Here is a 24,737-nt window from a genome sequence, read left to right as displayed (position 1 = left end):
AAGTGAAAACCTCTCAAGAAGCACTGTATCTACACATATAAAGTGGTGGCTGCAGCCTCACAGCTCTAGGGACTGGGGTTCACGTCTGGGTTTTGTTGCTGACAGCATAGGGTTGGAAGTAAAAAATTAAATACGGATAACTAATAATGAACTTGTCTCTGTGAGCCTGACTAATTTTAAAGCAAATAGGTCTGATTTACACATAAACAGTATACACTGTATATACATACTGTATATACCTTGTTTTGTGTGTGTGTATATAGTGACTGCAGGGGGGACACCCCAAAGCTCCAGACACAAGCTCAAATAACGACTATTTTAAGGTACTGAAAGTACTTTTTACAGGCTCTTTCTCTAAAAGCACAATCACAGAGCCAATTACAATCACAAATCTCTTCCTCCACGCTCCTCCAGGCTAGCCTTGTCCACCACCTCTCGACTTAAACTCCCCGAATGAGGCAGACAGGCTTCTTTTATGCCAGACTCAGGAGTACTTCCAAATGCAACACCACTGCAAAGTGGAATCACTTCCAGGCCAAGTGGAAGCTCCACAAAACAGGAGGGTCTTCCTCACCCCGGCAGCACCAAAGGACCACAACGGGGCGGCTCTTTGAAGTCCACTGCAACCCTGTGGGTACCCAAACTGGGACCATGTCAGAGGAGCACTGCCACCTATCGTACTGGGGGATGATCTGTCTCTGATATACAGTCTCCCCCATCCATCCATTATTCTGCCTCCCTGACTGGGATGAGAACTGGGAACCATCCCAGCCAGCCCATCAATGCAGTTCATCCATTATAACCTTCCAGCTGGGTAAGGTGCTGCACTCCATCAGATAAAAGGGTTAGTAACATGAAGCAATGGTCAGCAGAAAAGTGTACTCGTTAAGATTAATGGAAAAAAGTCTAATGTCTATAAAGGTCAGCAGATAAAATGTGTATCAATGATCAGAAGAAAGTGTCTTATTATTACATTGACCAGCGGACGTCTCAATGCTGTAGGCTTGAAGGATGCAGTGTCCAATAAAGATGAGCAATGAGCAAACCATGTGGAGTCTGCTGTGTCTTCAGTTTTTGTCAAAATCAAGAAAATATTTGGGAACTTTGCTGAATTCCGTAAAATGCTCTGTAATCAATGGGGAAGATGGATTTGAACTACAGTGGCAAGCAAACGTTTGGCCACCCTAAGATATTTGAGGTCTCAGATAATTTTTACTGAGGTCTCAGACCTTCATTAGCCCATTAGGACTATGGCTTGTTCACATTCATCTTTAGGAAACCCCAGGTGATGCAAATTGCAAAGCTGTATAAATTCTCAGACTCCTCAAACCTTGTCCAAACAATCAGAAGCCATGGGCTCCCCTAAACAGTTGCCTAGCACGCTGAAAAATAAAAGAATTGATGCTCAGAAAGCAGGACACGGCTACAAGAAGAGAGCAAAGCATTGTCAGGTAGCTGTTTTCTCAGTCTTTAGTCAGAAAGTTATTAAGAAATGGCAGTTAACAGGAACAGTGGAGGTCAACTTGAGGTCTGGAAGACAAAGAAAACTTTCTGCTCATTGGATTAATAGAAAGGCACATGAAACCCCCTGTCTGACTGCAGAAGACATTCAGGAAGATTTCACAGACTCTGGAGTGGGGGTGCACTGTTCTACTGTACAGGGTCACCTAAACAAATATGACCTTCATGGTAGACTCAGCAGAAGAAAACCTTTCCTGCATCCTAGTCATAAAATTCAGCATCTGAAGTTTGCAAATGAACATCTAAACAAGCCTGATGCATTTTTTGGAAACAAGTCCTGTGGACTGATGAAGTCAAAATAGAACTTTATGGCTGCAATGTGACAATACTGCCCACTCTGTTCCCATACCTTGCCAAGTGTGACCAACTGTTCCCCAAACTGAATGGCTACCCGAGTAGGTCACGTTATATCATAAAATGTTAACTCAGGTACAGAAGTGGGTTTACAGAAATTAGATAAAACATTTTATTTGACAAAGAAAGGCTTTCCAAACATTTTAACAAGTGTATTAGTGTTCACATGGATTAAGTTATAAAATAAGACTTGTTATTGCTGTAAACATCAGGCTTGTTGTGAGTGCATAGTCTGAATTATGCAATGATGTTTTTAAATAGGCAAAAATTCAGTAACAATGGCAGTTAACACTAGCACAAGATTCAACAGCGATTCACATAAGTGTAAAATTTTATACTTAAGAAGTCCAACAAGAAATCAGAAATGCATTTTCTAGGGTGGAAAAAGTGATTACACTCTTCCTTGTCTTAATCTTCCATCAACAGATGCAATCATAGGCAAGCTACTCCAGAATTATGTGGAAGGTCCAAGCTTAACATTCGTTTGAGAATTCTGGTCTTTTATCTTAATGATAATACTATACTGATAATTGCTAACATATTACATCAAGAGCAATCAAGTTCCTAGGAGCCCTAAGAATAGTGCAGTAGGCAAGTTAAAAACAATTACATAAGAATTAAAGGCCAATCCACTGCACAATGATCTAAGAGCAAATGGAAAACATGGCAGATCACTAACAGCAGATCACCACACCAAATGCATCTTACCAAAAGCGGGTCAAAGAAGGTCTCTCCAAAAACCAAAGGCTAACACACTGAAAGCAGTGTTGTTTTTGGCATGAAAAGTGTGGTGGAGCCACACCGACATGGGACAGAGATGCTACTAGAATTTGTAAAACCATCCTGAGAAGGAATTCAGAGGGTGTGAATGTGTGTTTATGTGTGTTTGAGGGAGAGAGATAATCAAACACAGCCTGCTCTTCTGCTTAAATCCGAATCAGAGTATCTTTATTGTCATTGTAACAAATACAATGAAATTAGGTGTAGTCCTTGCGGTGTCAAAATATAAATAAAATATAATTAAAAAAAAGGATAACAAAGGATAAGAAGAAATAAGGTAGAACACAAACATTCATGGTGGCACGGTGGTGCAGTGCGTAGCGCTGCTGCCTCACAGTTGGGAGACCTGGGGACCTGGGTTCGCTTCCCGGGTCCTCCCTGCGTGTAGTTTGCATGTTCTCCCCGTGTCTGCGTGGGTTTCCTCCGGGTGCTCTGGTTTCCTCCCACAGTCCAAAGACATGCTGGTTAGGTGGACTGGCGATTCTAAATTGGCCCTAGTGTGTGCTTGGTGTGTGGGTGTGTTTGTGTGTGTCCTGCGGTGGGTTGGCACCCTGCCCAGGATTGTTTCCTGCCTTGTGCCCTGTGTTGGCTGGGATTGGCTCCAGCAAACCCCTGTGACCCTGTGTTCGGATTCAGCGGGTTGATGGATGGACAAACATTCATCATAAGACCTTAATTGCACATGAACACTATTGCACAAGATGTCATCTATTGCACTGCTGCATTGGAGGTGATTTGGTGGCATTCAATGCCCTAATAGCAACAGGTTAGAAACAGTTATTCAGTCTATTAGTCTTGTTTTCATGCTCCTATATCTTTTGCATGATGGCAACAGTCGGATCATGTTATGAGCGGGGTGTAAGGAGTCTTTTAAGATATTTTCTGCTTTCCTTATGCAGCGAGAGCTGTGAGGTTCATCCAGAGAGGGTAAAAAACATCCGATGATCTGCTGGGAAGTCTTTACGATCCGCTGAAGTGTTATCCTCTGCGCTTTTGTGCAGCTGGAAAACCACACGCAGAGGCAGTAGCACAGGATACTCTGAATAGAGCAGCGATAGAAGGACACCAACAGATTTTGGGGGATGTTATTTTTCCTGAGGACTCTCAGGAAATAAAGTCTCTGCTGAGCCTTCTTCGCTAGCTCAGCTGTGTTCACACCCCAGGACAGGTCTTCCATGATGTGGACTCCCAGGAAGCGGAAGTCTGACACCCTCTCCACACAGTCCCCTCCGATGTAGAGTGGTTTGATGTTCATTTTCTTTTTCCTGAAGTCCACAACGAGCTCCTTGGTCTTACTTGTGTTCAGGAGCAGGTTGTTGTCAGTGCACTATGCTGTCAGCCACTCCACTTCGTCCCTGTAGGCGGATTCATCCTCCCCAGAGATGAGACCCACCACAGTGGCATCGTCGGCAAATTTGATGATGGTGTTGCTGTGGTGGGTCGGGGGCACAATCGTGTGTACAGTGTGAAGAGCAGGGGGCTCAGCACACACCCCTAAGGAGAGCCAGTGCTGATGCTGAAGGCCAAGGAGATGTGAGGGCCCACCCTAACTCTCTGTGTGCGGTCTGTCAGGAAGTCTTTAATCCATATACAGGTGGAATACGGGAGTCCCAGGGCTAGCAGCTTGCACACTAATCTGTGAGGGAAGATGGTGTTAAAAGCAGAGCTAACATCAATAAAGAGGAGACGTGCATAGCTCTCCTGGTGCTCCAGATGGGACAGGGTAGCATGGAGAGCAGTAGCAACAGTGTCCTCAGTAGACCTGTTAGCCCTGTAAGCAAATTGGTGTGCATTAATGGTGGGAGGGATGAAGGACACGATATGACTCTGGACCAGTCTCTCAAAACACTTCATCAACACCGGGGTGAGTGCTACTGGCTGATAGTCATTCAGGCAGGTTATGGGTGATTTTTTGTTGGTAAAGGAAGTAAGATGGAGGATTTCAGACATTGGTTTGGAGATGAACTTGGGAAGGATCCTGCCTTTGTTTGGCGCACAGAATTGACAAATGTGAGTGTAGATGGTGTTGCCCCTGAACACTAGTGAGTGGTGTGAGGTAGAGTCAGCATTATGGATGTGCCACATGGAAGGAGCCATGGAAGATGAGAACAGTGTCAGTGGTGTAGGAGGGGGGGCAGAGGAGGAAACAGGAATCTGGTAAATCTCACATGAGGGTGTGAGGAAGGGATAGGCATGCAGTGTGGTATAGTGGTTAAGGCTTCAAACTCTGAGGTTGTGGGTTCAAATCCCACTACTGACACTGCATGACCCTGAGCAATTCACTTGACCTGGCTGTGCTCCAATTGGAAAACCAAAAGAAACGTAACCAGTTGTTTCATAAATATTGTAAGTCGCCTTGGATAAAGGCATCAGCCAAATAAGTAAATGTAAATGGATATTGTGCTTCATAATGTATTAGGCTACCAGCATCACTTACAGTAGAATGTCAGGCAAATAATGGCAAAAAGGAAAGAAAACACACACACACACACACACACACATGCACAAATTGAAGATCTATCAACATCATAAAGTAAAACCATCTATCAACATCAAATAAAAACAGAATGGCAAATGAATATTCATTAATTTCTAATTTTTGTTCTACAGCAAAAGCCCTAAATCATATTACAGTGGTGTGAAAAACTATTTGCCCCCTTCCTGATTTCTTATTCTTTTGCATGTTTGTCACACAAAATGTTTCTGATCATCAAACACATTTAACCATTAGTCAAATATAACACAAGTAAACACAAAATGCAGTTTGTAAATGGTGGTTTTTATTATTTAGGGAGAAAAAAAAATCCAAACCTACATGGCCCTGTGTGAAAAAGTAATTGCCCCCTGAACCTAATAACTGGTTGGGCCACCCTTAGCAGCAATAACTGCAATCAAGCGTTTGCGATAACTTGCAATGAGTCTTTTACAGCGCTCTGGAGGAATTTTGGCCCACTCATCTATGCAAAATTGTTGTAATTCAGCTTTATTTGAGGGTTTTCTAGCATGAACCGCCTTTTTAAGGTCATGCCATAGCATCTCAATTGGATTCAGGTCAGGACTTTGACTAGGCCACTCCAAAGTCTTCATTTTGTTTTTCTTCAGCCATTCAGAGGTGGATTTGCTGGTGTGTTTTGGGTCATTGTCCTGTTGCAGCACCCAAGATCGCTTCAGCTTGAGTTGACGAACAGATGGCCGGACATTCTCCTTCAGGATTTTTTGGTAGACAGTAGAATTCATGGTTCCATCTATCACAGCAAGCCTTCCAGGTCCTGAAGCAGCAAAACAACCCCAGACCATCACACTACCACCACCATATTTTACTGTTGGTATGATGTTCTTTTTCTGAAATGCTGTGTTCCTTTTACGCCAGATGTAACGGGACATTTGCCTTCCAAAAAGTTCAACTTTTGACTCATCAGTCCACAAGGTATTTTCCCAAAAGTCTTGGCAATCATTGAGATGTTTCTTAGCAAAATTGAGACGAGCCCTAATGTTCTTTTTGCTTAACAGTGGTTTGCGTCTTGGAAATCTGCCATGCAGGCCGTTTTTGCCCAGTCTCTTTCTTATGGTGGAGTCGTGAACACTGACCTTAATTGAGGCAAGTGAGGCCTGCAGTTCTTTAGACGTTGTCCTGGGGTCTTTTGTGACCTCTCGGATGAGTCGTCTCTGCGCTCTTGGGGTAATTTTGGTCGGCCGGCCACTCCTGGGAAGGTTCACCACTGTTCCATGTTTTTGCCATTTGTGGATAATGGCTCTCACTGTGGTTCGCTGGAGTCCCAAAGCTTTAGAAATGGCTTTATAACCTTTACCAGACTGATAGATCTCAATTACTTCTGTTCTCATTTGTTCCTGAATTTCTTTGGATCTTGGCATGATGTCTAGCTTTTGAGGTGCTTTTGGTCTACTTCTCTGTGTCAGGCAGCTCCTATTTAAGTGATTTCTTGATTGAAACAGGTGTGGCAGTAATCAGGCCTGGGGGTGGCTACGGAAATTGAACTCAGGTGTGATACACCACAGTTAGGTTATTTTTTAACAAGGGGGCAATTACTTTTTCACACAGGGCCATGTAGGTTTGGATTTTTTTTCTCCCTAAATAATAAACACCATCATTTAAAAACTGCATTTTGTGTTTACTTGTGTTATATTTGACTAATGGTTAAATGTGTTTGATGATCAGAAACATTTTGTGTGACAAACATGCAAAAGAATAAGAAATCAGGAAGGGGGCAAATAGTTTTTCACACCACTGTATATACAAGTTATCAGTGTAAAGAGGACAACTACTCCATAACAGCAAGACTGAAAGGGTGCATGAACTTTCACATTAGAAAAAAATATCAAACAATGGATCGCTTAAAAGAGCTATAGTCTTCAAGCTCCATGGTGGAACTGAAACGTTTAGGCTGGACATGTGCACACTTGAGCAATGGTATGGTGAGAACACTGCGGACTTGAAGGGCCTGACCAAGCCAGACAGAAATAGGCAAGTGGTGCCAGGCACAAACAACATTTTTATATGATCCAAAAAGAAGTCCATCCATCCATCTTCCAACCCGCTGAATCCGAACACAGGGTCACGGGGGTCTGCTGGAGCCAATCCCAGCCAACACAGGGCACAAGGCAGGAACCAATCCCGGGAAGGGTGCCAACCCACCACAGGATACACACAAACACACCCACACACCAAGCACACACTAGGGCCAATTTAGAATCGCCAATCCACCTAACCTACATGTCTTTGGACTGTGGGAGGAAACCAGAGCGCCCGGAGGAAACCTATGCAGACACGGGGAGAACATGCAAACTCCATGCAGGGAGGACCCGGGAAGCGAACCCGGGTCTCCTAACTGCGAGGCAGCAGCGCTACCACTGCGCCACCGTGCCACCCCTCCAAAAAGAAAATTCAATTGAGCACATCACAGAAAGTAGAAAAATATGAATTTTATGACCAAGTTGAGTTTGTTAAAAACATTTTTAAAATATGTGAAATTACTAAGGTGAGTTTAATACATATTTAGTGCCATCTCCTGCGAGATCTGAGTCAGTGTCACACGTGCCCTTAATGCAGAGACCACATTGGTCAATGGATCTAAAGTTATCTCTTGGCACAATTATCCTCAAACTAAAAGAGTCAGTGGTCAGAAAAAAAACGTTTTTGCAAACTTTGTCTAAAATGGAGGTGAGGAAAGTAAACGCCTCTGCTCTGTAAAACATAAATGCACGGCTGACGTTTGCAGAGAATCATGCGACCATAGAACAACATCCTCTAGACAGACAGCTCATAGTTACTTTGCCACTATGCCAGACCTCACCAGAAATACCTTTGGAGAGAGGAGCCATATACCAGAATGGCAGTGGAAATATTTTATGTTATGTGCTGCTCCATGATGTGGGCTTCTTGCCATTATTAACACGAGATGTTTGAGAAAAGAGGGAAGATCATTCAGTCCATCAAGCTTGATTAGTGAGCCAATAGCTAAGTTCTTGCAATAGTTCACCAAGATAAATTTGAAAAGTTTTCAAGGTTTCTGTGTCAGCCTTATCAATTCACACTTTGTTCCAGATTTCCATATATCTTTCTCTTAAAAAAAGTGCTTCCTGACTCCTGTCTTAAAACAAAACTCTTTATGTTAGAAGATGATATCATGTGCCACAAACTCCTCAATTATACTCACTACAGAATGTCTCAAAGAAAACTCCAGGAATAGATGAATTGTACTGTAGCTCAGATCTAAATCCTACTGAAGTGCTATGGGTAAATTCAAATGTTAAGGGGTTCCATAAATGTACATCCAACTTTAAACAGTTGAAAACAAAATCACTGCAGATTTTGGACAAAAAATTTCTACATCTACTAGTGTAGTAAGTCAGAGAACAGAGAAAGGCTTACATGAAGGTATTTCCAACAAAGAAGGCAACACCACTATTTCCTCTGGAAGAAATTAAATTTTTGTTGATTTCTGTTCTGAAGTGCAAAACTTCAGAGTAGTTTGTCAGATTGGAATACCTGAATCTACTAAAATTGTTCAAAAGAATATTTTATATGTTCATACACAACAAAAGTATAAAAAAAAAAACAAAATCTCTCACAGCATTGCATCATGGAGCTTTTGAATATGTAGTAGTAATGAACTCTTTAATTATTCTCACTAACCTTTAACCAAGGGGCATCCATGGAAAAGTAAAATCTTAATCTGGGGACAGCAGGTAAGGACGGCCTCCACTGCCTCGGCTGTCACATTGGTACACCGACCCATGTGAATCTCCTAGGCATTAAGCAAATGAGGACATTACATTGGAATCTGTTCAGAATTCTCAAGATTTTCAGAAACACCAATATACATCAATCAACTGATTCATACTGTGGATTGCAACAAGAAAAATGAACTAAAAATTAGTGAATAACTATAACCAAATCAATAAAATGAGTGATTCAGGAATCCAAAGGACATTTATGTTTGGTATAATTTCTTGGATTATTCTGTCCCTGTGCCTTACATTATTAATCTTTGTCAAGATCAGGAAAACCATGTGTGAAATTGTTATTACTAGAAAATTAAGTCACTCTGAAAGTAAAATGGTTGTTTTCTTCTCGTTTTTGCTGACTACAGACCATGTCCTTCAGGATGTAACTAAGCAGCTGTAGAAATACAGAACCTCAAAGAACTTCAGTTTACCAGCTGTGCATCATGAACTAAACCAAGGTGAGTGCATATTGAAACTATGAAATGTTTTTAAAATAAAATAGTACATAACAACAGAATATAAAAGTGAGAACAGAAACTTTATTAATGAGATCACACCAGATACAGCTAATGTCACAAGTTTGCAGATACTTAGGGTGAATTCTTTAAAACTCACTTAATAAGCCCTCCACAGATTTTATACTAACAAACTATAAACTTGACATATCATTTAAGGCATCTACTTTGTCAGTCAGTCAGTCATTCTCCAACCCGCTATATCCTAACACAGGGTCACGGGGGTCTGCTGGAGCCAATCCCAGCCAACACAGGGCGCAAGGCAGGAACAAATCCCTGGGCAGGGCGCCATCTACTTCGTGCAGGGCAAAAGTAATTCTTTCCAACAATGTTCACAGGCAGATTATTTAACTTTTTATTGACTATATCACAATTCCAGTGGGTCACAAGTTTACATACACTTGGTTAACTGTGTCTTTAAACAGCTTGGAAAAATTCCAGAAAATGATGTCAAGTCTCTGAGCAATTAGACAATTCAATTCTGATAGCCTAATTGGAGTCAACATGTGGATGTATGGTTAAGGCCTATCATCAAACTCACTGCCTCTTTGTTTGATATAATGAGAAAATCAAAAGAAATCAGCCAAGACCTCCGAAAAAAAAAAACGAACCTCCACAAATCTAGTTCATCCTTGGGAACAATTTCCAAATGCCTGAAGATTTCACGTTCATCTGTACAAACAATAATATGCAAATATACACACCACGGGACAACATAGCTGTCATACCTCTCAGGATAGAGACACATTCTGTCTCCTAGAGAAGAACGTACTTTGGCATGGAAATTACAAATCAATTTCAGAACAACAGCAAAGGATCTTGTGAAGATACTAGAGGAAACAGGCAGACAAGTATCCATGTCCATAGTAAAATGAATCCTGTATCGGGATAACCTGAAAGGCCGCTCAGCAAGGAAAAAGCCACTGCTCCAAAGCCACCATAAAAAAGCCAGACTGCAGTCTGTAGTGGCACATGGGGACAAAGATCTTATCTTCTGGAGAAATGACCTCTGATGTGATGAATCCAACACTGAACTCTTTGGCCATAATGACCATCGTTATATTTGGAAGAAAAAGGGTGAGGCTTGCAAGCCAAAGAACAACATACCCACCATCAACACTGGAGGTGGAAACATTATGGATGACACCAAGATTCCTTGCATTAGAAGAAGTTCTAATGAGATCACCGTCATGAATGACTGAGAAGGAGCTCATTTTCTTAAGTTGCGCTTTAGTGCCAATTTGCAGGAGTTCAGTTCTGTTGCAATTTAATTTTAAAGAGTTCTGCTCCATCCAGGTTTAAATTTCACTGAAATTTGCATAAAAAAGATAACCCAGTCCATAGCTACGAATTAATATCGCCAAGGGTAAGCATATTATATACACATATACAGAAGAGCAGAGGGCCGAGGACAGAGCTCTGAGGAACCCCTTGTGTGACCAGCACTGATCTGGACCTGCTGTTGCCAAGACTAACAAACTCTTGCCTGTCAGTGAGACTGGACTTAAACCACTGGAGGGCAGTGACAGAGTTACCCAGCATGTTCTCCATTCTGGACAGTAGAATGTCATGTCTGTGCGAAGATCTAACAAAATTAATATGCTGGTTTGTCCAGAGTCTGCTGCCAAAGGCAAATCATTAGTTAACCAAAGTAGAGCAGTTTCACAGCTGTGCTGTGCACTGAAACCAGACTAAAAGGAATCCAATAAATGTATTAAAAGTTAAGTAATTGTTGAGTTAGGAGGCTACAACACACACTAGAACTTTTGACAGAGAAGGTAAGTGAGAGAGAGGCCAAAAATTGTTGAGATTGTCAGCATCAAGACCAGACTTTTTTAACACTGGAGTTACAGAAGCAATTTTAAAAGTGGCTGGTACAAAGCCAGTGTCAAGGGATGACTTTATTATTGTTGTAACAGTCGGGATTATGGCTTGAAGGCAGGATTTAAGAAGTGTTGTGGGGATGGGGTCCAGTACACAAGTAGTAGGCCTCATCTTACAAAGCAGGTCATTAACAAATGCAGATGTGACTGATGAAAATTTAGAAAAGAAGCTGGATGGTGTGGGAAGACAAGGGAAGATATAAACAGATGATGGATTTATGTTGAATTATTTAGATCTTTGATTTTATTACGGAAAAAGTGGAGGAATTTTTCACAGTCATCAGCGATGTACATAATTGGGCCAGATGCAGGTTGAAGTAGTTTATTAACTACGGTGAACAAAAGCCTCAGGTTATCATGGCCACTTTCTATTATTTTGTCATAATGCGTGTTTTTGGCAGCAGTTAGTGCATCCCTGTAAGCCTTTGGTGTAAGAGAAAGCCTGGATATGCACAGTGGGGTCAGTCTTACGTGACATTCCCTCAAGGTGCAGGCCAGCTGCTTTCATAGACTGTAATTCTGAATTGTACCATATAGGAGATGAATGCCTAAAAGAAACCTCCTTATCTTTTAAAGGAGCTGTTTTATCTAATGCTGAATGAAAGGCTGAGTTATAACAGTCAACAAGACTATCTGGTGTTGATGAAATACAGGAAAACAGAAAGAGATCAGAAATGGATCCAACATAAAAACAGGCACATAACAAAGTTGTGGCAAAATGGCTTAAGAACAATAAGGTCAAGATATTGGAGTGGCCAGCGCAAAGCCCTGACCTCAATCTGATTGAAAATTTGAGGGCAGAACTTAAAACGTGCCCAGTTACCCCAGTTCTGTCTGGAGGAATGGTCCAGAATTCCAGCAACTTATTGTAAGAAGCTTGTGGAAGGCTACCCAAAACATTTGGCTCAAGTGAAACAATTTAAAGGCAGTGTTACAAAATACTAACAAAGTGTATGTAAACTTGAGAGCCACTGGAATTGTGATAGGTCAATAAAAAGTGAAGTCTCTGTGGACATTGTTGACAAATTTTATAGTTTGTTAGTATAAAACCTGTGCTGGGTTTACAAAGAGAATTTTAAAGAATTCAGCCTAAGAATATGTAAACTTCCGACTTCAACTGTAAGTGAAAGGTGAAGTCCTTGTTATCTCCTGGGCCAGAAAAGTCTATTCTATGGCATCAACTTAGTATGGTGCAGCTTCTTAGTTTAAAACTAATCAATTTATTAAACTACTCTTTAAAATAACTCTGTTTTTTCATTTTACCTCCCGGTATGAATATACAATTGATTCAAGCCAGTTTTGAAACTTCCACATCTTTAGTTCTCACACATTCCAATCTATTGTATATTAAGTTAAATTCTTATTTCTACACATTGTTTTGCAGAACAAACTCGCAATGTATGTCAATTTTTCCTGTACTGAAATATCTGCAATATAATGAAGAAAATGTCTTCTTTGCGTGTAACAAAAATGTTATTATCCAGTGACTTATTTGTAATTTGTTCCTGGATTTACTAAAAGGACAGCTGAGAGTTTATCAATTCTAATAAAAGAAATGATTACACTGCAAGCAATAAAAAAAAAACTGAAGTAATGAAAAAAACTGTTGAGAAAGGGAAAAACTGTGATTGGACAAGCCCAATTACTGTTTTAAGAACTGGATCATTACAGCAGCTTCAATTTGGACTGTTTAAATATTTCAAGAAAACATGCATTTTCTCTTTTACCTTACATCTCCAGCAAAGTAACAATTTAGTAGTTTCCCCAGTCCAGGGCTTTTACAAAGGTGGTGTGGTTTTCAAAAGGCACTAATGGTTGGAGGCAAGAATGGGTTCTTCTAGTAGGTCTTACCTTTTTGTTATTATGTGTAGTTTGTTATTAAGTTTATCACTATTATTTTCAGCATGCAGTCTTAAAAAATAGGTTTATGTTACTGCCATGTTTGTTTGAATGTTAGTCTGCCTGTCTGTACACAAAATATCTATAGAAACAATTAACCAATTATGATATTGTTTAAAGATGAAAAGGGTAAACTGTCAAGATACATTTAATTTTTTTTAACTTTATCAAGAACTCCATAAACTTGACTCCAAGATAATTTCCACAATCCAGCACATCTCCCTTATTTTTAGATAAAGGGACCAGTGTACTCTTTCGCCAGTCAAACTGGGATCTTTCCCTCACCCTGTATAATTCTCATTAATTCCAGCAATAGTTCCTCTCTCTCTCTGTTTACCAAGAGTTTTCTACATTTCATCTCATACACCTCAGTGTGCAGATGGTTAATTGAAGTAGGCTGTATTATCCCAGGGGGAAACTTGTTTGGAGCAAGACAGTACAAAAAAATTAAAAGCAGTGTTATACATATGTAAGAAAATAAGTCAAGACACACCATCTGACAAACCTGTGTTATCATCAATACAACCACACATGGGGTTCTAAAAATAAGACTAATTACCTTTAACAGTACATAATGAAAATAATTGAGAATTAAGCAGGATACCTACAACTAAAACGTTAAAATCTCTTGGAATAAAACAGTTCTTAAATGTGTTGCTCTTTACCCCGGGAACCTGAATTTGTAGCTTGATGGCAACAACTGATATTTACGAAAATGAGCATGGCTACTGTGTGATAGGAACAAGTTGGCCTTCTTCCTAATTTGTTTAATAAGTGACAGATGTCTGCTGCAAGTAAGTAATTTTATTGCTAATTGTAGTTTAGTTTATATCCTTAATGCCAAGGTTACCAAACTAACATATAAAAGCAAATGTGACAAGAGATTCAATAAAGGAAATATCATTATTGTTATGTCAACTTTACAACAACTGGGCTTCTTAAAGAGTAGCCAATTTCTACTCCTTCATACAAATTTGTTCTATGTTGAGATCAAAGTTTAACCTGTTAATCAATGATTATCCCCATATATTTGTAGTATATTTGTAGTTCTCCACTATATCCACACTATGTCTCCTTTTATTATTGTTGAGAGAGTGAGAGGAGGAGAACACCTAAAATATACAGTCATATCCTTGGTCTTAGATATTGAGCAGTAAAAAGGTGGAATTGCAACACTGAACAAACTCACCAACAATAGGTCCATGGCTGTCCTCCATATTTTGTAATATGTGCAAATTTCAAGATGCATCTATCTTTATGAGAACTCCTAAAAATTATTTGTGTGTAAAATATAAAGAAGAAGAAACCAGCAACAGGTGAATGAGTTAACTCTATCAGAATCAGCCATTAGTGCTCACTTTTTGTGTTCTGTTAGTTTAAAAATACCAGAATTCATCTCACCCAGTTAGGGTCTAAACAGAATTTATCAGTTGATTTGGCAACTAAATTGTGCGGACAAACTGCATTAGCAGATGGAAAAAATCAATAAAACCCAATCTTGTGTGTTTCTTTGGTCCTTCCAAGTGCTCATACTCTGGCAACTTCCACTCCCCTATGTGCTCTGTACGCATATTGGTAAGGGTCAAGGTAGGCCTGGGTTTTGTTTGGCTATCCACTCTCATTCATTTTCTCAAAGAATTTCATGATAGGACAAGTTAAAGCCATCAGTCTTAAGTAATTTAATGCTTTTGTGGGTAAAAATTTTTTGCTATTGGAATAACATCTTACATATGGAGTGGAATATTGGAGAGAGTTATTTAACACAGGAGTAAAGCAGGCATCCACTTATACTGTGTGGGTCAGAGCATTTGTTTTGTTTTTTTTTTTTAATTTATTTTAGTTTCTTGAATGATCTTTCCTATATCACTTTGGTCAATAAAGGGCCAACTGGTGGCTTCAGTCTTTTGGTGAATAATTTCTGAATATTAAACATTAAATGAAATTTATTGAATTTTTCAGCCAATTGATAGGCACTTTTAACCCTTGTCTATTCCACACAATTACTGCTTTTACTGTAAATGTCAGCCATAAAGTTCCTGCTGTTCCACAATAAATCCAGGTTGTTACTGCATTCATTCTAATTTCTGCCCTTATAATTCGGCTTTACCTGCTTAAATGTATGCTTCACTTTCTTCTGTAGTTCTTTCTTTTCAGTTAATGTTACATGTTGAAATGCCCAGTTTCTTCTATAGTATTTTTTTAATATAAATCTCTGGTGGTCCATGGCTTGTTATTAGGATAATATTAAGTAATTTAACAGGGATTATGGTATCCTTGCAGAATTTTAAATAACTTCTCATTAAGTCTGTCAATTTGTCAATGTCAACATAGGATTCCTTAAACACGGTCCAGTATAGCAAGCCAAATTAACATCTAGAGATATCTTAAAATGTAATTTACTTTTTAAGATATCTGAAACTCGCTTTGAGATATCTTAAAATAATTTCTTTCACATTTTAAGATATCTGCAATACATTTTGAGATATCGCAAATGCATTTAAAGATATCTCAAATACATTTTCAGATATCTCAAAATAATTATGTCTGCATTTCAAGATATTTCAAATGAATTTTTAGATATCTTAAATTGACCTTTCGTGCATTTTAAGATATCTTAAATGCATTTCAAGATATCTCAAAATCATTTCCTGTAAAACTGCCTATTATTTCAATGGAACTTCTTCTATAAGATATCTTAAAATATATTTGAGATATCTTGAAATGAGCAAGAACTGATGTTGAGATATCTGAAAATGCTATTGAGATATCTTGAAATAATTGAGTGTCCTTTTAAAGATATCTTAAAATGCATTTTGGATATCTTGAAATACAATTTGAGATATATTGAAATACATTGTTAGATATCTGAAATGGAGCAGAGACCCATTTTAAGATATCATGAAATAAATTTTAGATATCTAAATATGTATTTTAGATATCTCAAACAACAATTAATTTTAAGTTATCTTAAATGCTTTTTGAGATATCTTAATTATATTTCGAGATGTCCTAAATAACTTCCCATTCATTTTAAGATATTTCAAATTCATTTTGAGATATCTGAAATGCATTTTCAGATATCTCAGCATAACTTCCTGTACATTTTAAGATATCTCAAATAGATTTTCAGATATCTTAAAATAACTTCCTGTGCATTTCAAGATATCTCAAATACATTTTGAGATATCTTAAAATAGACAGGAAGTCCCATTGAAAAAATAGGAAATTTTATAGGAAGTGATTTCGCGATATCTCAAAATGTATTTGAGATATCTTGAAATGCACATATCTTAGAATGCACAGGAGCCTATTTCGGGATATCTCGAATTGCATTTAAGATATCTTAAAATGCATTTCAGATATTTCAAAATGTAAAGCACATCATTTCAAGATATCTTAAAAATATATGAGATATCATAAAATGCTTTTTAGATATCTTAAAATAGATGAATTTTTAGATATCTATAATTCAAATTAAGATATCTACAATGTATTTCCAGATATCTTAAAATTCATTTTGAGATATCTCTAAATGTTAATTCGGCTTGCCATAGTCCAGTCAGTACATTCAAAGAGCCACACAGGCACTCAACAGATTCCTTGTCTCAAACTTTTAAGCATTTCATTTCCAACTATTAGGGATAAGGTGGACACACTTATGATAAGACAAACCCACTAGGGGTTTGGCTCTCGATTTGTAAGTGCTGTTGATGTTTCCATATCACTGATAAAGCACTCTGTTGTGATGCAATGGTAAAATGTACTGGCATATTGGTAAAAATTATAGTGTTTTATTTAGTAACCACTAGTTAAAATCGCCTCAAATAAAACTCAGAAATTGACTGTCACACCATTTCGTCCAGTCTGTGATCCCCAATATTATAGCATATAATCATTGCGCATCCCCCAAGCACTCACTTCCCATCTTGTATCCTGCACAAATCTTTTTCTCGCCTATCTAACACATCCAGGTTCTCTTCCTGTGTCTAAAACAGATCCTGTGTTCCAAGTACCAATCCTAATACTCAACTCTTTCATTCACTTCTTAAGTCACACTTGTGTTCTCTGTAATAGCCCTGTTTCCACTTCTCACACTAGTAAGGGGATCCTTGCATCGGTGGTTGCCAACAGGGAATTCCCTGGCATTTCTAATATTCCCATACTCATTTGGCATGGTTTACAATTATGGCTGCGTACGTTTGCTGACAACTCTCAAAATTTTCAGCAGTGAGTTTAAGATTTCACAAAATGATCTAACTACAAGGTGTTAGATTTTCATTGTCTTCACTGGTGGGCCAAGTCCAAATTATATGGCAGCAGCTTCCTTTTTGGTTGCCTTCACTAAGTATTATATGGACAGTGCTGGCTTTCTGATTCATTGTTGTGATAGTAAACTGATTTTTGTTGCTGTAAGGGAAAATAATAATCAATATTAAAGTAAATAAAATACAAATAGTTATAATAATAAAGCAAAACAGTAAATAAATATGAAGCACTATTAAATTAAAATTTTTCATCACTTGTCCAATACAGTCCCCACAGTGAAGCATGGCGGTAGCAGCATCATGCTGTGGGGGTGTTTTTCAGCTGCAGGGACAGGACGACTGGTTGTAATCGAGGGAAAGATGAATGCGGCCAAGTACAGGGATATCCTGGACAAAAACCTTCTCCAGAGTGCTAAGGACCTCAGACTGGGCCGAAGGTTTACCTTCCAACAAGACAATGACCCTAAGCACACAGCTAAAATAACGAAGGAGTGGCTTCACAACAACTCTGTGACTGTTCTTGAATGGCCCAGCCAGAGCCCTTGCTTAAACCCAATTGAGCATCTCTGGAGAGACCTAAAAATGGCTGTCCACCAACGTTTACCATCCAACCTGACAGAACTGGAGAGGATCTGCAAGGAGGAATGGCAGAGGATCCCCAAATCCAGGTGTGAAAAACTTGTTGCATCTTTCCCAAGAAGACTCATGGCTGTATTAGCTCAAAAGGGTGCTTCTACTAAATACTGAGCAAAGGGTCTGAATACTTAGGACCATGTGATATTTCAGTTTTTCTTTTTTAATAAAACTGCAACAATTTCAAAAATTCTTTTTTTTGTCTGTCAATATGGGGTGCTGTGTGTACATTAATGAGGGAAAAAATTAATTTAAATGATTTTAGCAAATGGCTGCAATATGACAAAGAGTGAAAAATTGAAGTGGGTCTGAATACTTTCCGTACCCACTGTATTTGCGATAACTTGCATTTATAGGGGCACAAAACAGGGAATATAAAGACATACTGCAGGATTTTACTTCTATTGCGGACCAAGCCTGTGTATGTTCATCTATTTGTGTCCAGGTTTTTATAGCTAGTATGTTTGCTGTCTGTGGTTTTTTTGTGGGTGGTTTTTAATTGGTATGCGAGCGAAGTTCAGTTCACACGGCATGGCAGCAGCAGCAGCAAGCCAGCAGCTGATTGAGCAAGGAGTAGTTAAAAAAATGTACAGTGGAACCTCGGTTCACGACCATAATTTGTTCCAAACCTCTGGTCGTAAACCGAGTTGGTTCGTGAACCGAAGCAATTTCCCCCATAGTATTGTATGTAAATACAATTAATCTGTTCCAGACCGTACGAACTGTAAGTAAATATATTTTTTTAAGCACAAATATATAGTTAATTACACCATAGAATGCACAGTGTAATAGTAAACTAATGTAAAAACATTGAATAACACTGACACAAACACCCAGGCTCCCTGCTCAGCTGTATCCGCAGGCTCTCTCTCTCTCAGCAGCACGCGACACCCCCCCCCCCACCTCTCTCTCTCTGTAACATTGCAGCAGTTCGCGCTATAGCCTTGCAATCCGATTGCATATATGAAGAAGTGCTAAAACACTTTATAATGAGTTTTAAGCACAGGGGGGGGAAAAAAAACAACATTTGAACAAATCCGAAGTTTATTTAAAAGCCAACCAAGAAAGTAACATTACAGGAGTTCAAGCTAATAGCATTACTACCCAATCGCTGTAAACACACTTTTTAAATGAGTTTTAAGCACAGGGGCAAAAAAAGGAACATTTGAACAAATCCCAACTTTATTTAAAAGCCAACCAAGTTCACGTGAATAGCATTACAACCCGATCGCTGTAAACACACTTTTTAAATGAGTTTTAAGCACAGGGGGAAAAAAAGGAACATTTGAACTAATCTGAACTTTATTTAAAAGCCAACCAAGACAGTAACATTGCAGGAGTTCACGCTAATAGCATTACAACCCGATCGCTGTAAACACTCTTTTTAAATGAGTTTTAAGCACAGGGAAAAAATGAACATTTGAAAAAAGAGAAAAGTAACATTGCAACACTTCTCATAATTAAGTCTCAATAATTCTCACCACTCTTCACTTGCTTAGAAGCCATGGTTAACTGCAAAAGCACACGAAATACTGTAGAGCACAAAGAATTCACAGGTAAAGCACACACGTCTGACTGAGAACAATAAACAGGGAGAGGCTGAACACGTGCTTAAATACAGTAATCGGCACGTACGAACTGGAAGGGAAATGAAATAGAGCACAAAGACTTCACAGCGAAAGCACGCATGCACGGAGAACAATGCAACACATGCGGAAATCATCGGCGCGCACAAACCGAAAGGGAAACTGGCTTGTTCATATACCGAGTGTGTGGTCGTGAACCGAGGCAAAAGTTTGGCGAAACCAAACCGAAAGGGAAACTGGCTTGTTTGTATACTGAGACGTTCATGAACTGAGGTTCCACTGTATTTGTTTCCCATTGTATCACCGTTTAAGAGGGGTTTTGGAGGAGCGGCCGCGTCTCATGGGAGTGCGTTCAGCCCCCCTCTTCACAATGGCGTGTAGCACAAATAGAAGCTCCAAATGACCGCTAGTGATTTAGAACAGTATGACAGTGGAAAGCAGAACATTATGGAGATTGGTGATACCATTGTACTGTGAGTGTTCACTTTACAGTGATCCCTCGCTATATCGCGCTTCGCCTTTCGCGGCTTCACTCTATCGCGGATTTTATATGTAAGCATATTTAAATATATATCCCGGATTTTTTGCTGGTTCGCGGATTTCTGAGGACAATGAGTCTTTTAATTTCTGGTACATGCTTCCTCAGTTGGTTTGCCCAGTTGATTTCATACAAGGGACGCTATTGGCAGATGGCTGAGAAGCTACCCAACTTACTTTTCTCTTTCTCTCTCTTGCGCTTTCTCTGATCCTGACGTAGGGGGTGTGAGCAGGGGGGCTGTTCGCACACCTAGACGATACGGACGCTCGTCTAAAAATGCTGAAAGATTATCTTCACGTTGCTACCTTCTGTGCAGCTGCTTAGTGAAGCGACATGCTGCACGGTGCTTCGCATACTTAAAAGCTCGAAGGGCACGTATTGATTTTTGCATGTTTGTTTTTCTCTGTCTCTCTCTATCTCTCTCTCTCTCTCTCTCCCTCCCTGCTCCTGACGGAGGGGGTATGAGCTGCCGCCTTCAACAGCTTTGTGCCGCGGTGCTTCGCATACTTAAAAGCCAAACAGGCTGTTTGAAACAGCCCTATTGATTTGTTTGCTTTCTCTGTCTTTATGACAGTCTCTGCTCCTGACGCACACTCCTTTGAAGAGGAAGATATGTTTGCATTCTTTTAATTGTGAGAAAGAACTGATATCTCTGTCTTGTCATGGAGCACAGTTTAAACTTTTGAAAAAGAGACAAATGTTTGTTTGCAGTGTTTGAATAACGTTCCTGTCTCTCTACAACCTCCTGTGTTTCTGCGCAAATCTGTGACCCAAGCATGACAATATAAAAATAACCATATAAACATATGGTTTCTACTTCGCGGATTTTCTTATTTCGCGGGTGGCTCTGGAACGCAACCCCCGCGATGGAGGAGGGATTACTGTATACAGGAACACTGTTTTATCCTGGAATTAGCATGCTTCTGCCTTCTGCGCTCATAACTAACTGGAGGTGCAGTGCTGGTCTGTGGAAAGGTTGCAAATTGGTTCACAAGGTACAATACTTTAATTCCCATGATGAAATAAACATTTTAACATTGCACACACACTGTCTATATGCAGAAGTGTAATGAAAAGTGTCTGGTCTACATAACTTTGGTCAGAAGTTCAAGATTGCATGGATTTTGTTTGCAGATAGCGGATCCGTATATGATGCAATTCACCTAGTTAGGACACACATACAGTACCTTACCTTATGGTGTTTTTCACAGCTAATTTATTGCATTAATAATGGATTAATATTTCATTGATCAGTCAATAGTGGAGCACTAAGATTATCACAACGTATTTTACATACTGACTACCATTAATGACCACTAGCTCATCTTTTACCAGCTGCCTTCAGTCTATTTTTGTTTAATGAAGTCAGTTTAAAATGATAATTTATTCTATTAAACGTAGAAATGCACTTGCCAATAGCTTCTTTAAAATATTTAAAGGGCAGTTCACAAACAATCATCACATCTAAATGCACAATTGTTAGTTAGCCTAAGAAGCTCTCTAATACTTTACCTGTATTTATGACAATTACCAGTCCAACCCTCTGCAGTCACTAAATAGACTATCAAAATTCTCCTGATGTCAGAGCATTTGCAGCATTTTTGACTTCTTTTTTTAGTGGTTAAAGGCTGAATGTTATTTCTATGTGCAATGTTAATTTTAACCACAAAAAACTATTTTTGGTTGATGCCACAAGGAAGTTCATTACTTTTTACAGCTTTTCCCCCCTTTTAGAAGTTTCTTGAAAACCACACAGGAGTAGCTTTGAGAATGTTAGTATGAGTGTCTGAAGGGACATTTACTTACTTTGCTGCAAATGCAATACATGGCAACACAGGCTGACAGTAAGTCATGTAATTCATCAGAATTTTCATTGCTCAAATTACAGAAGTAATATATATCCATTAGAAAGAAAAAATATAGCAGAAAATACACCAAGAGAATACTACATTAGTCAGTTACATCATGTTAAAGTTGGTGAGTGTACACACCAGGCACCGTGGCAGAGAGTACATTCTATGAGGGGAAGGGCGTTAAATAAAATATAATGCAGGTAGCATTTGTGCAAGAAGATAAAAGAGAGAGGAAATCTCTTTCTTGGGATCAGGAGAGACAGGCCAATTGGAAAGTGAACAGAAGAAAGGAAGGGAAGCAGGAGAGGACCTACATACATTTGAAAGTTACTCCACAGCAAGTGTGCGAGTAATAGTGAAGTCCAAATTATTTAAAAATATTAACAACAGCTGATACAGGTGATTAGAGAGTGTCAATAGAGATCAAACAGCAAGTCAATTTAAACTTCTATATAAACTATTTCACCCAAACAACTTACTAAAATATGGCCAATAAGATGTCAGTCTTGTTTTAACATCTTGGACATCTTGAATGCTAGTCTCCAGGAGGCTTACATGTGCAAGATTTGCCAGCTAACCCAGCACTTGAGTAGGGTTGCTGCCCCAGGACCAGTTTCAGAAACAACATGACCAGAAGCCCATTGTCAATCATGACATGGGCTCTTGAGGAGAATGCTACCTGCAAGAAGCAACACACTAAGACGAGCTTAACTGGACCATCAGTCCTGTATTTTTGCTCTGTTTATCACCCAAGTGAGGCCAAATTCTGTAGTCTAACAAAGCACCCCAAACTACTAATGTTGTCTCTTGATTGTTCTCTACACAACATGCACCCTACAGTGGTGCAACACTAAAGTTAAGTCTAGAGAATTTGGGCAGGTAGGTAATGGTTGGACAAAAGATCAGGGTTAAAAGAGCACACTTTGTGGGGCCTAAACAGTGCTCAGACGCTTCTGGAGTGATGGCTGGGTTAAGCTCCAGCTGGTCAAAAGTAAACCAGCCCAATACTAAAAGGAAGTACTGATAGTAGGAAAATCAGTTAGCATGAAATTGACACTTGGGAATAAGCAGTGTAATATTGTGTGTTTTACTTATTGGTGCACTGAGGGGAGACCATTGGAACTAGTGATATACTGTAGATAAGGGTAGACTGCTAGTTCTGCATAACAAATTTAAAGAGCTAGGTGCTAAGCTGAGGGGAAGAACTGACAAGATGAAATTTGATGGGGATCACTACAATAGTTCAAAGCCTTAACTTTTCATTAGCAGCAACATTTTTTCTATTAAGCAAGTTCATTTTAGGCATATCAACCAGCTCAAAAACCATAAACCCAAAAAATAATGAATGACAACACTACATTACTGCCAACATGTTCTTCTTTTGTAGCAAAGTCATGAACAGTTGTTAAATATCAATAAAAGGAAGAAAAAAAAATCTAGTTTTTGGTTGTGTTTCTTTAGTATTTGTCTTTCTAAAAGGTGTATGCCTCAAAAATCAACAGCTAGATCAGGACCTTCACTGGTTATCCTCAGAAACAGGTCTCACCCCAGGCAGCCAGACCCCAAAACTCAAGATGCAGGTTTTCAGGCCTGTCCAGCCCCAAAATGGGGTACTGGCATTGAAAGTGCAAAATACTTTAAAATATCCCAAATACACAAATACATGCTCATCATAGTTTTGTTTGTATCTTTCAATCTAGATGGTTTCTGTTTTTTTCTATGTTCTTTTAATTCATAGAGTGTAATAAATAAACAAAGGAAGAACTAAAAATGCCAAAACAAGGCAAAATGGCCAAAATGAGGCAAAAGGATATGCTTAAAAAGGAAGTCTAAATCTAAAAATCACAAGCAATGCATCCACAATAACTTGTGAATTTAATACACTACTCACAGCTAAGAGCTTTCCTCCACAGACTTTAATGACAAATTACTGGGGCCAACCTCAATATAAAAGATTAACTTTGCCTGAAATTAGTGACTCATGATGACTGTGCCTCTTGGGGTTTCTCACACAAAAAGTAAAAAAATAAATTTAAACTTTAGTCCACAATACTTAAAATACTAAACATAAAATGTTTTTAACAAAATTAACATAAAAACAAAAACACATGGGAAAAAAAAATTCAAAAACAACAATAAAACATAAAATAAACATAAGCCAGGGTACAAATCTTGGCTGTAACATAACAGTGGTAAGCTGGCCTACCTAGTCTCATTCTGCACAAAAACAAAGAGAGCTGGGTGTATTCTGTGTTCTTTCCTCCACTTAAATTGATATATCCATAGCTTCATGTGCCTAAATAGTAATAAAACGTATCAAACGCTCAATGATGGCCCCAATGTGCCATACTGTGAGCAACAAAACACAAAGAAGGGATGTTATCATAAAAATATCAAAGTATATGGGACATAAAGACATGTATTATATCTAATCACCCACTAATTGTGACAACATGCCTTAAGAATACCTTCCAGGTTTTCCTCATATTCTCCTGTGTACATTCTAAAACTTAAATCAAAGGGGTCAATTTCGAACTTTATGTTTGCTAACTTTCACTTGAGGTAGTCTACATAATTAATAATTGCAGACACATGAGTACAGTGACAGTATTATTGTTTTCATCAGTAGTAATAGCACACCAGCAGCAAAATCAGCAGCAAAAA

The 24,737-nt window shown here is 38.9% G+C and overlaps 1 protein-coding gene across 3 annotated transcripts in view; it reads right to left on the bottom strand.

The window, feature by feature from the left end:
- amn1 (antagonist of mitotic exit network 1 homolog (S. cerevisiae)) overlaps window positions 1–24,737 on the bottom strand; it is a 60,943-nt gene that overhangs the window by 1,589 nt on the left and 34,617 nt on the right. For all 3 annotated transcript variants that reach the window (XM_028817786.2, XM_051929161.1, XM_051929164.1), the window contains exon 6: window positions 8,810–8,921. In XM_028817786.2, coding sequence (XP_028673619.1) covers window positions 8,810–8,921 — 112 coding nt within the window. The remainder of the gene's footprint in view (window positions 1–8,809; window positions 8,922–24,737) is intronic.

This window comes from Erpetoichthys calabaricus, chromosome 1, assembly GCF_900747795.2.
Source record: "Erpetoichthys calabaricus chromosome 1, fErpCal1.3, whole genome shotgun sequence".
NCBI lineage: Eukaryota > Metazoa > Chordata > Cladistia > Polypteriformes > Polypteridae > Erpetoichthys > Erpetoichthys calabaricus.
This window is presented reverse-complemented; position numbering and strand designations above follow the sequence as displayed.